Source organism: Micromys minutus (genome assembly GCF_963924665.1).
Source record: "Micromys minutus genome assembly, chromosome: 1".
Taxonomy (NCBI): domain Eukaryota; kingdom Metazoa; phylum Chordata; class Mammalia; order Rodentia; family Muridae; genus Micromys; species Micromys minutus.
This window is the reverse complement of record NC_137969.1, coordinates 259,489,652-259,505,007: the sequence shown is the minus strand read 5'-3', so window position 1 is coordinate 259,505,007 and position 15,356 is coordinate 259,489,652. Positions and strand designations below refer to the sequence as shown.

Genomic DNA, 15,356 nt, shown 5'->3' with positions numbered 1-15,356 from the left:
ATCATGGGGAAACTGTGACCGTAGTGTGTTACTTGTTGGAAAGTAAAATAGATCATCCCCTTAGGGGGAAAAACACTTTGGGGACTCCTCACAGTGTTAAACATGAGGTTATCACATGATTCAGCAGGTGCAATCATTGGTGTTTCCACACAAAAGCTTGATGCTATTGTCTATCAGTCTTTGAGGTATTTTAGTCACATGACCGTGTGCTTCTTAGTGATGTATTTTCGGGTTGTAGACTTTTAAGCATTTATATACTAATATTGATATCCTACCATCCTGGTGCCTAAGGTAGCTTATGCTCAAACAGTGTCACTGAGATATAATTCTACTCTGAAGCTTGCTCTTTAAAGTACATCACTGAGTTCTCTCATCTGCATAACCTTCCCTACTATGTGACTTTACAATATCCTTCTTGTTTGCCCCTCCTGCACCCCAGAGATCCTTCTCTGAACCCTAGCAACACGTCCGGCCCTTGACAACTTCTTCGTCTTCACAAGCCTGCCGACTTTAGGAGTTTCAAACACCTGGGTCTTTGTTGGTTGGTTAGCAAGGTCTTCTCGAGGTTTACCCATGCCATGGCCCTGCATGGATATATTACATTTCTGTGCACCTACTGATGAATCTGAGTTCTTCCTAATTTGGAATACCTCAAAGACTGATAGACAATAGCATCAAGCTTTTCCTCCATAGAAAAAGAAAAACATACAGCTATCTGAGATTTTTTTCTCTTCTTTAAAAACACCTAACTTTCCTGGAAGGTGGTCTGGCAGACCCCCACTTTAAAAAAGATCTGAGGGAGCAGGAGTCCACAATGGCCTGGTTTCTTATGACTGTATTAGGCTATCTGCTCTACTCACACACACCCCAGACCCTCAGACATACCTATCCACCCACTCCCCTGCCCTCACACACCCGTACACACACCTGCCACCAAGACACCCACACACACTTCTGAGTTAGTCTAACTCTCCAGCCCAGGCTAGCCTTACAGTGTGACTGAGACTGGCTTCTGATTCATGATGATCCTCCTGCCTCAGCTTCCTAAGTACCGATATCTCAAGCATAAGCCGCCACACCAACCATATACTGTTTTCTAAAATCCAACTTAAACTGGCTACAACTTTAGTGCGCCAAGCTTCTGAGGCTGTTACCATGTGAGTACAGGGTTCACCTGTGTGCAGTCTCAGTCCCAGCAATCCCCTCTTGTGCTTCTGGTCAAAACCTTTTCAGCTCTGGATTGGCCTTAGTTCCTCGTGGTGTCACACAAACAGCCAAGTCACTGGAGCATCTGTGGTTCTGCTGTGGAGGTCAGTCTCACTGCTTCTCACCTTCCTTGCTCACCCTCATCGCAGCATCTCCCTGGAGTAGGTACATGCCTCTCATTGCTCACTGAGGGCTGTTTCTCCCCTTACAGTTGAGAAGCAGTGTAAAGCCTCAGCCAGCCCAGTTTGCCTGACTCTCCTTAGTAGCTAAGCACCTTGCTCAGAGCACTCTCTGTAAGCTTTAAGTGATGGCTCCTGGATACTTCCATGTTTCTTCTGCTGGATTTCCATACCCTCCTTGGCTCTCCTCAGAGAGTCTACCTGGGGCTTTTGCCCATTTTGGCAATATCATATATGGATGTAGTGTGTTTAGGTTATATTCACTCCAACACCTTCCAGCCTCTTCCCCCAACATCTTGCCAACTTTGTCTTTTCCTCTTTCTCTTCATGCTCTCTTGTGCACTAAATCCCATCAGCACTGCCTGTATGTGCACAGGTGTAGGGCCATTCACTGGATCACGAGCAGCCTACCATGGACTCCACAGATAAAGAAAACAGTTAAAGAAAGCTGACTCTCCCATTCTAAGCATCTCTCACTTGCTGAAAGCTCCTCAGTGAGGAATGGAACCTAGTGAACCCCTCCTCTATTCTTGCTGAGTGCTGACTGGCTTGATCTTGTTCGGGTCTTATACCGCAACCACAGTTGCTGTGAGTTCATGAGTTCAAGGATCCTGTCATGTCCAAAATATCTGTTGGGCCTGGATCCTCCCTGACTTCTTGCTGTTACTTCTGGCTGACTTCTGTCTTTCTGCCCAATCTTCCACAATGTTTCCAGAGTCATGGGGGGGGGCATGCATGTATGGTTTTGTGTGTTTCTTTTTCTCCAAATATAAACTTTTTGAAAAAAGGAGCTTAGTATATTTTGAACCATTTGATTCCAGGTAGAGTTATAGGAGTTTCTTCTGCTTGAGAGAGAGAGAGAGAGAGAGAGAGAGAGAGAGAGAGAGAAATGAATAGTTGATGAAGTTCACCATTATTAGTTCTTGCAGCTACTTCCATTTAATGTGGTGAGATTTAAGTAGTTGAAGTGTTTACCACTTGGGTACATTTTAAAATATCATGTAATTAGACTCCTTCTGAGGTATTTAAATATTCTATCATGACAGAGGCAGCCTTTTCCAAGTATCTTTAATTCACAGGGATTGTCTCAAAGCTCGGACTTAACTAATTTAGACAATAAGAAGAGGGGGTGAGCTTGCATGTTGTTAAGAAGGAAAAAAATATTTTGAGGGATTAATTGAACATGTCAGTTTTTTTCCTGTGAGGATAAATTCTTTCTCACTAGAACAGGAGACAGTTAACTTCTGAAAAGCATCAAGACTGATGGTTTTCTCTGTATAGCATTGACCTAGAAGCTCAGCCATTCAGACTAATAAATCAGGCAATTTATATTTAATCATTAACTAACTCCTGAGCTGAACAGCTGTTCAAAATTAGAAATGGGTCACCCCAGCCAGGATGACATTACAGGCAATCTATAATGCATTAGAATAAAATTATAGTGATTTTTAACTGTCCGGAAATTTATTACAGGACAAGTTCCAACTCTTAAACCCTTGTTAGCCAGTGTCAGTAATGATTTATGCTGTGGGGGTGGTGGGATGAAATTATTGACGCTCTCAACAGCCAATAAGTCTGTGTTTAGTAAATCTTCAAGTCCGAGGTGTTTTGGAGAATGAGGTAGGTACACTTTATTATCATTCACAAAGCAGCAGCACAGAAGGGAGGTAGATGAGCAGAGGCGTCCGGAGCACGCCGGATGTATTGTCTGTGGCTGAGGAAGGAAAGTAATGAATTCTGAAAAGAGCAGTAAGAGCTAGACCTCCTGTCTTTGACAGTGTAGCTGGGATGGTAACGGAGCTCATTGACTGGCTCCAGGAACCGTCCACCTGTGTCCCGGATGCTCTTATGAGGAGCTCCAAGACTCACCTATGCGTGTTCCTCTGGTTACAGGAAGCCGGGATTCTAGCTTTTGTGTAGTTTGTCAGTCATGTTTCCTGTGGCCTTTATTTTTTCCTGAAAGGAAGGAAGGGTCTTGGGATTCTCTTTCCTTATCCTATGAAATTGCTGATCATCATGGTGCTTATTAATTTTCAGGTCCTTAGAATGTATTAATTTTCAACATGCCTCAAAATGGAGTGAATTAGTGAACTACCCTGAAGCTCAGGCAATCCATACATATTTATTGCAGTTTTATACAAATCCAATATTAGGGGCTCCACATACTTAACCTGTAAATCAGATTTTAAATGACCAGCCCACTAAATAGAAGGACTTCAACACAGTTTCTGAGCGTATTGTCACTGAGGCCAACTAGGTCCTGATTCCCATCATCGAACATGGCTCAGAGTTTCCTCTGCTGATTGAATGATTATACTAAAAAAATGCCCTGAATTCAGTGACTACTGGAATCATTCTTTAATTAACAGAATTCAGAATAAATGGTTATTTAAGCTTTATGTTTTAATTAATTAACATGAAAGATATTTGGCAATTTCCTTTGTCCATTCAGCCTATAGCCAATGTATTAAGAAAAAAATGTTGGTATAAGCAGCATAGTGCTGTTACCAAAAACAAAAGGGGGGCAGGAGTGAAGACCAGCCAGGCTGACAGTGAGCATTCTAGCAGTTGAGCATGGCGCTACACAGCCACGGGACGCCAGCACTAGAGAGACCGGCGAGACTGGAGTAAATGCATAGCAAACTGGAGGCCAGGCGGCACTGCATAGTGAGGTTTTTCTTTTTTACATAAAATGCTAACATCATTTACTTGCAGGAGCAGGTCTTAGCTCTATTCTCCCAGAGGGACAGGGAAGCGATTGATTGACCTGTTAAGAAGAGCCCCCCCCCCATGATTAAAGAGTTAGTACAACTGAGAAACCATGAACCAGCTCATGTCAGGTGCTGCTGAACCTGGCGGGAGGCAGTGGGAGAACTGTGTGGTGCTGATGGGTTTCATATGTGCGAAATATTATAACAGCTGCCTCACCCAGTCCCACTCTCTTCCCCTAGAGATGGCGCGGGAGGCCACAGCCCTGAACTGTGTTGTCAGGTAATTACATTAAGCATTTGCAAGTTGCCGCTCACCCTGTAATTACATATGGGTAATTTTATCTTTCAGTCAGAGAAGATTCGATGGGGTCAGTCCATTAAGTCGTTTGAAACTCAAGAGAAGACACTGTGTGGAGATGTGCTGCTCACGGCGGCGTTTGTGTCTTACATCGGGTCCTTCACAAGACAGTATCGCCAGGAGCTGGTAGACTGCAAGTGGATTCCCTTTCTGCAGCAGAAGGTGAGGCCCTTCCTTCACTCTGTCAGTGAGGAGTGGCACAGAGGAACCCCACCAGTGGCACTGTACGTACGCCAGGATACCTGGTACCTGCGTAATGGCATCTCCACTGTCTTGTTCTGTTTATCTCATTTTAATGATGATTTGTACCTGGAGATGAAAAGAACAGAGACTCTCATGGTTAGAGGGTGCATCTCACAAGACAAGGAAGCAAAGTCAGAATGCTCGATTATCGAACAGCATACAGCGTTTTGTCTTCTCGCCAATATTGGTATCTATTAAGGATTTTTCAAGATTGCGTTCAAACTAAAGTGCAGCATTTTGTAAAATATCATTAAAAAAAAAGCTTACCATACCTTTGAACCATGGAATTCATACATGACATAAAATTAAAGAGCTGAAATATTTGAAATCCTATGGCTTAAGATCCCCCATGTGTGGTTGAGAAAACAGAAGAGCAGAAATGTTAAACGATGCCCGCCACAGAGCAGGAAGTCAGCCCACCTGGCGTCCAGACTACAGTCTTCTTGTGACACCACCCTAGGGATTGATGAAGTTGCCCTCCGGTCTACATCCCTTCACTAGAACGTTAGGACATCCTCAACCCTCTGTGTGTGAACGTCCCCTCTTCTCACAACTACGCACATGCCAACAGAAAGTCGGTGATTTCAAGGAAATCACTGTTTTAGGAGAATCTCATCCCCAAAGGCACATAATTCATCGTTTTCATGGCAAAATCCCACTGTAACTAAATTATTTCGCACACCTATAATCTCAAAACTTGCTTTTCTACTGAGGGCTTCTTACATGGAATTTTGTATGTCATTCCCTAAATTTCAAGGCTGGTCTTTAAATATCATCAGGGATCTGGTTAGGTCTGAGTCAGTCTACTGATTTCGCCCAGTTTTTAGGCCTCCCCGGGTTTCTAGAGTGACCGTTGTCTGTTTCTCCTCTTGCCGTTTTTACCTTCTTCATCTTGCCTTCTCCATGCTCAACTCTTCTTGTGTTCGTCCAGGTCATCCTGGGACCACTGCAGACCGCCGGGTACCTACTGTAATGTTTCCTTCTCTCTACTGTCACTCTTAGCAGCGCTGGATTCTCATTCTCCCAGAATGGTGAGGAAATTCACTGCTAACACGAAGGCTGTTAAGCACTGGCTTCCTGGCGTAGTTGCTCACTTCGTGCTGAGATATAAACGTATGTGCCAAATCAGTCAGTGTTTTCTACGCCAGAAACTTGCCTTTTCTACATTAGTTTTAAAACTGGTCTTTAACTGCTAGTCTGAGTCCATTTGTACTTCTAGAAGATTCCACATCGGTTGGTTTTTATTTTTCCCATTTAATTCTAAACCCAGGAGTCTATGAAAAAAAAAGAAAAACTGTTTCTAAGAGATCATAAAGATTACATAATTAAGTTGTCCCAAATTAACCTCTTAAATATGTGACTAAAGCAAAATTACAATTTCCATGTAATATATGCTAATAAGAATTGATTCCCACAGAAGGCCTGTTTATCTGGGACCCGAAGATTCTCCCCAGGAAAACCCGTGTAGTTCTCTGTCACTATAGCTCTGGTTCCTTAGTGTTTTGTAAGTCGCCACACAGAGACAGACATTAAATCGACCAGCCCCTCCTCCCGCTCGTCTCTGGGCATAACTAAACTAAAGGACACTAGTCCACACTGTAAGAGAAGTGAGATTCTGCTGGGAGGAATCTCCTGCCTCTGCAGGACCCAGATGAATGAGCTCCAGAGATGTGGAGTTAAGCACAGCGATTTCTCAGCTGCTTACAGTCCTTTCCTCCAGATCCAGTTACAGTGAGGTGTGGACTCAGATCCCAGATATGCAGTGGCAGTGGGGGGGCATTGGAACAGAAGTCGTGATGACTCATCAATGCTACTGTTTAACTGATTTTTTCCCCTAGCAGTTCCTGTATTTCTCCTCAGTCTATAGGAGCTCTGTGTGTCTGTGGCTATCCCCTGCCTGTCTTTGGTTTGTCAGTTTGCCTGGGGGATATCCTAAGCCATCTACTGGTTTGGATACAAACCGGTTACCAAGCATGATTTGTGGAAATTACAAATCTGCAAACCAAGCACGTCATTTATTGACGATTTAGACATTGGTAAGGTAACCTTGGAAGAAACTCTCGTCTGAACATTGAGACTTGGTTGTCTTCAAATGTTCGCAAAAATGACCAGACTGAACAATACATATTATTTTAATATGTATTACTATTAACCATATTTTTAATTTAGTATATATTTAATCTATATTACTATATAGATTATATGTAGATAGTCTAAATATATTGGTCCATGGCTTATTTAATGAATAAATTTAATTTTACTCAAGTTAAAGCCCCAAGGAAAATTGTGTTTTCCCTTCACTCAATGATTATACAGTGTGTTGGAGGCTTTTAAGAATAGCCGAGAACATTTTAAAACAGAGCCATCAGAAACCCTTGTCTTTCAAGACATTAAAAAATATTTTAAAACTATGGAATCACAACCAAGTCCTATAGGAGACATGGGAAGCTAGAATAGACTAGTGCTCAAAATCAAGGATACAAAGAGTTCTTTGACATCTGCAAGGTGACGGTGTAGAACCCCAGCTAATCTATCCCTGACCATTGTTTAGGCCCATATCCTCTGCCTTCTGTGTGAATCCTTAGAGGGATGGCCTCTTTTTCCCACTCTGGTCACTCTAGACAAGCTTTCATCCCAACACGTGCCTGTCAGAGTTTGTGAACAGTACTAATGTTTGCCATTTTCCTTGAGTTTGGCTGTTGGTAGGCTCCATGGACTTGGCTGTGCCTCCTGACACCTATGCCTTCTCTGCCTTGTCTGAAGACACCACCCTCTCTGATCTTACTTTGCTGGTCAGTCCACTTCCCTTTCCACCCGCACCATCTTTATCATTTACCCAGGTAATGGCCGTCCACTGTCTTCATGTTGCTGACCTCCAAATGTGTACTTCCAGCCCAGACTATGTGGCTCCTGTACTCGATTGAATGTCTGAGAGCTGCCTCAGGTGGAGTAATATGATCTCATGGCTTGCCCTCATCACTTCCTCCACTCAGCTTTTCCTGTGTTTATTGGCAGCTCCCTCCTGTCACCTCCGTGTTCCCTTTCATGTCATATCTACACCCAATCCATTCAAGAAGCTGTATATACTTAGAGTCAAGTGTTTTCTGGTCCAAGCCATCATATTCTGTTAGATTGCTATAAGAACCCACAAATGCCTTTCTACAAGTCTAGGATATGTTGTCTATCCTTCAAATTGCCTCTGAATATATCATCCAGTCTGAGCTTTCAAGAGTGAAAGTCCATTTTCTTCTTAAATCCCTTGAATGATCCTCAGCTGCACTCAGAACAGAATCCAAGTGTTCTCCCACAGCTTCAGACCTTCATAGGTTGTCAATTGTTTCCCTGGACCTCACTCGGATTTCCTTTCTCTTCTGCTCTTGCCTTGCCATCCACTTCATACATCCTCCAAGTTGTTCAACCTCGGGCCTTCGCACTGCCTTCCCCCTCTGCCTAGGATGTCTTCTCTGAGGACATACTGTGTCTCCCACCCATCAACTCCTTTTTTCAGTTAAGTTTATCCAGAACTAGATAGAACTGAAACCCCATCTCCCATCATGCCTCTCTCCTTTAGCACAGCTCTTGCTTGTTTGACCATTTTGCAGTGCTGGGAAGCAAACCCAGAAGCAGGACAGGTAGTTTAAGAGTCTGAATTCCAGAAGTTAAAGGGGAATATAGATGAATTGGTGCGTCATTTGTCATTCTCATATGGAGGAGTGTTGTGTCCCCCATAATTCTGTCATGTAGATGATGCCACACAGAGGAATGGAGGTGGGTGACAGAACTCACAAGGGCGTGTGTTCTAATCTCCCATTTTCTACCAGGAAAAGTGGGCTGAACTTCATCTTGGTATAGGGAGATCCCAAGGGAACGGAAGTCTTTATTTATCATGACGATAGTCACCATAATGAAGCTTGTCAAGGTCTAAGCAAGGCATGAGAAGACAGTGATACTGAATCCAGCCAGGTTCAAAGTTTCAGGCAGACAGCCAGAAGTGAAGGAAGCAGGGAGGCCATGGGGCTGGCAGACCAAAATTCAAGCAGAAGAGGCATATGTTAGCTAGAAACCTGAGTTTAGCCAGAAGTAGATAAAATATAAGATCCATCAAAATTAAATATACAATCACAATTATGACTTAATAACCCTACTCATGAATACATGCTCCAAAGAAATGAAAGCGGAGACTCCAGCATGCCCGCATGCTCAGGTACCTTGAAGCATTGCTTATGACAAACCAAGAGGTTGGAAGAGATCCAGGGACAGGTGAACGGATTTTTTTTCCACATGGCATAGGCATAGAATAGGATATTATTCAATGTAAAACAGGAAATCTGTAGCATGGATGAATCCAGCTGACATGACTCTGACTGAGACAATACAGGCATAAGACCAAATCCTATATGATAGACTTGTGTGAGGCAGAGAAGTCAGATTCATAATGGCAGACACAGAAGTAGTAGATGCTGGAGTTGGGGTAGAGGGAATGGGGGATGTTCTAAAGAGATACATGATTCAGTTTGGGAGGATGAGAAAGGTCTATAGATGGAGATGGATAATAGCCCCACAATACCATGAGTACTTAGTGCCACTGGACTGTGGGTGTTTAAAAACAATGCTTATGTTGTGTATAATTTACCATAATGAGAAAGAAAGCCCATGGCAGGGTAATAGCCTAGGTATCCTAAGGCTGTTAAGGTATATGAAGAGGGAAGAGAGGCCCAAAATCAGCGAATTGAATTTGAAATGTCAGATCAATGGTAAAATAGTTTCATATATTCTGAGATCAAGTAACTTCAGTCTCACACTGAAGACATGGTGACAGCACACATAGGAGGTCTGTGCACAGGAAACAGAAGGTGGATTCTGAGGTCAGCAGCAGTAACTGCAGTCCTGTACGAATGATATGGTGATATCACACATAGAGAGAGATGAACACAGAAAGAGGAAGATACCTCTGCTTCTGCTCATACACGCATGCAGGTTAATAGCAAACTAGGAAAGCCAAAGGGAACCAGAGGGAAGTAATCCATATGGTAAAATAACACACCGAGGACTGCACAGCTGGACCACGTCAGCCTCTGAATTACGTTTCAGCTAAGGACAGAGGGGTGGTGGTCAGGGTGACCTTCAGAGAAAAATGGCCATCCCTCCCAATACCCCTTTTCAGAGATGGGAGTACACAGATTATGAAGTGTCTTCACGTAAGAAAACCCTGAAGTTATCGCCGGGGCCTTGTTTCCCTGGCACACATTCATAGTGAATAAAGCTACAAAGTAGAAAAACTGCTTAAATGTATTAATGTCAGTTGGAGCTGCCCTTGGGCTAAAGAGGGGAAAGCTGTTGAGAGATTCGTTTAAGATCCCATCTGACTGTAATAGACAGACAGCCCAGGTTTGGGAGCTGCTGGGCTTAGGGAAGCCAGGTTTTGGCTAAAACAAGAGGATGGGAAAGCAAGGATGAGATTCAAAAGAAATCATGAGAAAGGCTGTCAGAAAAAAAAAAAAAAGCCAGATGTAGGCATAGGTTCCAAGGCCCAGGATGGATGGGAAGCACAAGGCTTTCTCCCCGAAAGGTTACCATCTTGCCCATCTCCCCAAAAGGTTACCAAACTTCACAGACTTGCCTAATGCACTCCAGGAAGCAGGCAGATGCAGTTAATAAAATAGTTCCCAAGTCTACTACTGACAGGATCCCGAATGGCCTGTGTTCAGTTAGTTTCATATTGCAATTGCCTTTGGCTCTGCACAGTCTGCGGAGAATCCACGTCTGACCCCCTGACTTCATTTTCTCTGGCCTTCAGGCTCATTTTCTTGTCTACCACAATCAGCCCTTCTCCCCTGCCATGCTGCTAGCTGACCCTGCTCAACTTTGATTCCCAAGGTTCCCATCCCGATAGCAGAAGGCCTGGATGTGATCGCCATGCTGACAGACGACGCTACAATTGCCACCTGGAATAACCAAGGGCTACCCAGTGACAGGATGTCAGCTGAAAACGCGGCCATCCTGACTCACTGTGAACGCTGGCCCCTCATGATCGATCCCCAGCAACAGGGAATCAAGTGGATCAAGAACAAGTACGGGCCAGACCTGAAAGTCACAGACTTAGGCCAGAAAGGGTAGGTGGGGGTTACCTGCTGGGACGTGGGTCTGATCTGGATGAGGCCTTGGCCATTCGACCACTTTAGAGCATCACGGTTTGGTCCCGCTTGTTGGTTTTCTAGCTCATGTCTCTTACAAAGCATCTCTGTTGAAAGATATTCATGTTAGGCAGCCTCCAATTAGTTGGAGGGAAAAGAATATTGTATCTGAAATTGATACATTAATTGATTATTAATTGATACATTAATTGATACATTAATCGATACATTAATCGATACATTAATCCCCTGGGCTAAGAATGGAAACTCAAAGTCCTCCTTCTCCAGAGTTCCAGGTATATAGTGAAGTAAGAATTATGCCTGCAGGCTAATGATGATTACAGTCACGACTCTGGGTGTACTGGTTGCCTAGGAAGTATTCTATCATGGTTACAGGTTCCCTCACTGGATGCCCAATCTCCTAGACTAGCTTCATTGGTCATTTTTGAAAGCTGAGTCTGCTTGGGTGCCATTTTACTGTGTCCTGTAACTGTGAGGTCTTAGCAGTAGGATGCAGTGAGCTCTGGCTGGCCTTCATTCAGTGTTGAACAGATTCTTTGGGGCCTCCTGCCTTAAGCCCTCTCCTGTCCTTCCCCATGTAGTGAACTATTGAGTTTCTGCAGACCTTGCCAACCTCATTACTTTGGTTAGGGAGAGATTGCTTTCAGAGAGCAGGCATGACGTTAAGTAATCATTTACCACTTTATGGGACTTAAAGGGCTGTGAAGATGGCTGTCAGTAGTGTTTGCCCTGAAAGCATAAGGTCTTGAGTTCAATCTCCAGTAAAGGCAAGAAATGGAATGAAATCCCAGCACAGGGAAGATGGAGTCATGTGCATCTTGGGGGCTGCTGACCAGCATCAAGTTCAATCACGAAGAACAAGGCAGATAGCTCCTGAGAACTAATACCAAAAGTTGGCCTCTGGCCTAACACACTCGCGCGCGCACACACACACACACACACACACACACACAGAGAGAGAGAGAGAGAGAGAGAGAGAGAGAGAGAGAGAGGGAGCGAGGGAGGGGGGAGGGAGGGAGGAAGGGATGGAGGGAGAGAGACAGAGAGACAGAGACAGACAGACAGACAGACAGTTACAGACACAGAGACACACAGAGAGAGACAGAGGTTTAAAAACTAAAAAAAGAAAAACCACAGTCATTTGGTTTAATTTATTCTTTTGTAAAGATGTATTTACTTATCCATTCCATGTATGAGTCCTCTAATTGCATGTATGTCTCCAAGACAGAATAGGACATCAGACAGAAGAGGGAATCAGATCCCATTACAGACAGTTGTGAGTCAGCATGTGGTCACTGTGAATTGAACTCAGGACCTCTGGAAGAGCAACCAGAGCTCTTAACCACTGAGCCATCTCTCCAGCCTTAGATTAGTTTATTCTAAATGGGCAAATGGAGTGAATTTATATTTATAATACTCAGAGCCTTTGTAGTTATTTCAAACACTGATTGTTATCCAAAGCAATTGGCTTATATTTGACTACAAAATTTCTCTCAAAACGTGACCCCTAATTTCTGGTGTAATCCTACATGTAATATAGGAGAGGGGACCAAGCACTCTTTTGTAAAAGCTTCCCTAACACTGTACTAAGACGTTTCTTGTAGGTTTGTTTAAAATAGCTACATAAAATACAATTTAATCATGACAAATTTGAACGTTTTCCTGTGCTTCTTTATACTATCTTGCTTACTGTCTCAATTCTGACGACACTTTCAGGTTTTTAAATGCCATCGAGACAGCACTGGCCTTCGGTGATGTCATCCTAATTGAGAACCTCAAGGAAACAGTGGACCCAGTCCTAGGTCCTCTGCTTGGCAGGAACACCACAAGGAAAGGAAAGTACGTACTATGTTGTTTCCTTAAGCTTTGCCTTGTGTCATATGAATTGCTGTCATCTCTAGTGCTTGGTGACATTTTTTGAACTCCATTCCATGACACCCATACCCCACCGACAAACCAACCCTAGACAACCGGAACTCACTCCTCATTCCACTTGGCAGTCCCCCCCCCCCGTATTTTCTTCCTGCATTATAGACTGAGACTATACTGTGGTCTGAGAACAGTCCAGCACGCTCAGTTCACACAACAACATACTGTATGTTGCCTCACCCCAAGTCTTACGTGTAACTGTTCAAATGGCCTCATTCCCCTTGGAACATTACACACCTAAGCATCGTCCTAGGGGCATCCAGACCACTTCAGGTGAGTCATTCTGTCACCTTGCTAAGCCAGTCAGAAGCAGGAGTGACATATTTAATCAGGCCGGCCCAGGGCATGAGCCTGGGCTGTTTTAGTGGAGAAGTCATCTTTGAAGATGGAGACACTGTGGTGCAAGCTTGGGGTCTGAGTTTATGTCCCACATGAAGCTGAGTGTGGTGGCACTTGTCTGTGTCAGACCTCCTACTGTGAGGTGGGAGATGGAGGAAGGAGGATTCACAGACTCTCAAAGGTGGGCTAGCCTGGTGTGTGCAGTAAAGAATAAGGCTGTGCCTCTCTCAGTGTCCCACACTGTCACCACAGTGGAAGGCGAGGGTGGGCACCTGCCTCTGACCTCCACATAGGTACCACAACACAGTTACAGACAGTTCCTCACTCACGTGCACACACATGCCTGTGTCCAGATGAACACATAAACCATTCCTACACTGACTTCACTGAATAACTTTTTTTTTTTCCTTCACTGAGGTAAAACTTCCCCAAACTGGTTCTTCTTTGTCTCCCACTCTACCTCTGAGGTGTCTGCCTCCTTTTGTGTTACACAATTTCTCCTGGAAGTAGAAGTGGGCAGATGTAAGGGTGACTAACTCTTAGTCTCCAGTCAATTGCTAGGTTATTTATTATACAGCTTCCCAAGTAAATCGATTTAGAGTGACTGACAACTTATAATTGTTTAATAAACCCAAATTCACCCAGACGTGCATTTAGAAAATCTAATAAGCCACCTGACAAACTGTAACTCCTAACACAGATATAATTGAGGGTTTGCACGATGTGGTAAGAGTGCGGTGCAGAGTCTGGGATGCACCAAACTGAAATCCTTGTCAATAAGATGCTGGCTCCATTATGAAGACCTAAAATTTTTGTCAAGGAAATGTGTATTCTCCGAACTTTAACATCAACTTGCAATGGCATAATTTACATATTAAAAATGCGATGGTTCTCCATCACTCATGAGTTTGGGTAATCTGAAACTGCTCAGCACTGGTAAGTTTAAGACGGAACTTCTGAAGCTGGGTAGAGGCTTGAGTTTAGACACAAGTCATGCGGGGATCATTAAGTTTCCTCACAATGTCAGACCAGAACAACTTATTCTGAAGAAGTATCTGGACCTGCAGAATGGCTCAGCAGCTAAAGTACCTGTCACCAGGGCTGAGAGCCGGAGTTCCGGTCTAGCACCCACATGGTAGGAGAAAAAACAGCTCCTGCAAATTGTTCCCTAATTTCCACATGTACACCTTGGCATTCGCATGTACACACATGTACACACATACTGTAACTAATGACAACTAAAAGTTTTTGAAAGCCAATGCAACATTTAATGAGTGTATATCTCTTGTGATGCCCTATATCATTTTAGCATTTTAAGATTAACTTACTTATCACACACACATATGAATGTTCTAGTTTCATGCAAACCAGAGAGGGAATAAAATCCCATTATAGATGGCTATGAGTCACCATGTGGTTGCTGGGACTTGAACTCAGGACCCCGGAAGAGCAGTCAGAGCTCTTAGCCACTGAGCCATCGTCCCAGCCACCTCATTTTTACCATTTAAACCAAGATTTGTAATGTGCTCCATGAGAATCTAGCAGATGAAGACTGGAGAACTGACTCAGCACTGAAGAAGGCTGGCCTCTCTTACAGAGGACCTGAATTTGGTCCCAGCTCTCATATCAGACAGTTTACACCCACCCATATGTAACTCCGGTTCCAGCTTTAGGAACCCTAGCTGCTCAGCGTGTGTTCAAGAACCACTTGCTACAGGGCAGTGTTAACTCTGTGTCTCCAGTTTCGCCTGCTTCCTTCGTAGATGCAGAAGGTTTTAAAGTTTCTTCAGCGACTTAAATGTAGGTGGCATCTTTAGGCACTGAATAACCCCCTGGCTACTGCTGTATGTCAGACACAGCACTGAGCACTGCCGACTCCGTGTGATGTGGTGCCCTGTCCCCACAGTAAAGATGTGAAAAGACTCTGTGGGGAAAGTAACAGTTGACTGCATTTATAGTGAGTGAAGACCTCCGAACATGCATGGGCATTTACCAGATGGGCAGGCAGAGACAGGAGTCCTTGACAGAGAACCCTAATACCAGATATCAAACACTCAAACTATCCAGTAGTTCTCGAGAACCGCAAGTAGAATCCAGTGGGTGGGGAGTCTGCGTGGGAAATGCAAGGAGGGCAATGTGCACAGGAGAGAGAGGTGAGTCCAGAGAGGTAAGCAGGACCCCAGACATGAGCATTCATCGCTGTACCACAAGTTGGCCTGTCCCTGCAGTTATGGTT

The 15,356-nt window shown here is 44.0% G+C and overlaps 1 protein-coding gene across 1 annotated transcript in view; it reads left to right on the top strand.

Moving 5' to 3' along the window:
* The window catches only part of DNAH11 (dynein axonemal heavy chain 11), a gene marked incomplete at both ends in the record, with an annotated part of 271,279 nt that overhangs the window by 196,711 nt on the left and 59,212 nt on the right, over positions 1-15,356 (top strand). Inside the window, 3 exons of the mRNA XM_080921133.1 lie at positions 4,446-4,616; positions 10,575-10,810; positions 12,569-12,691. Of these exons, the coding sequence (XP_080777259.1) occupies positions 4,446-4,616; positions 10,575-10,810; positions 12,569-12,691 (530 nt within the window). The remainder of the gene's footprint in view (positions 1-4,445; positions 4,617-10,574; positions 10,811-12,568; positions 12,692-15,356) is intronic.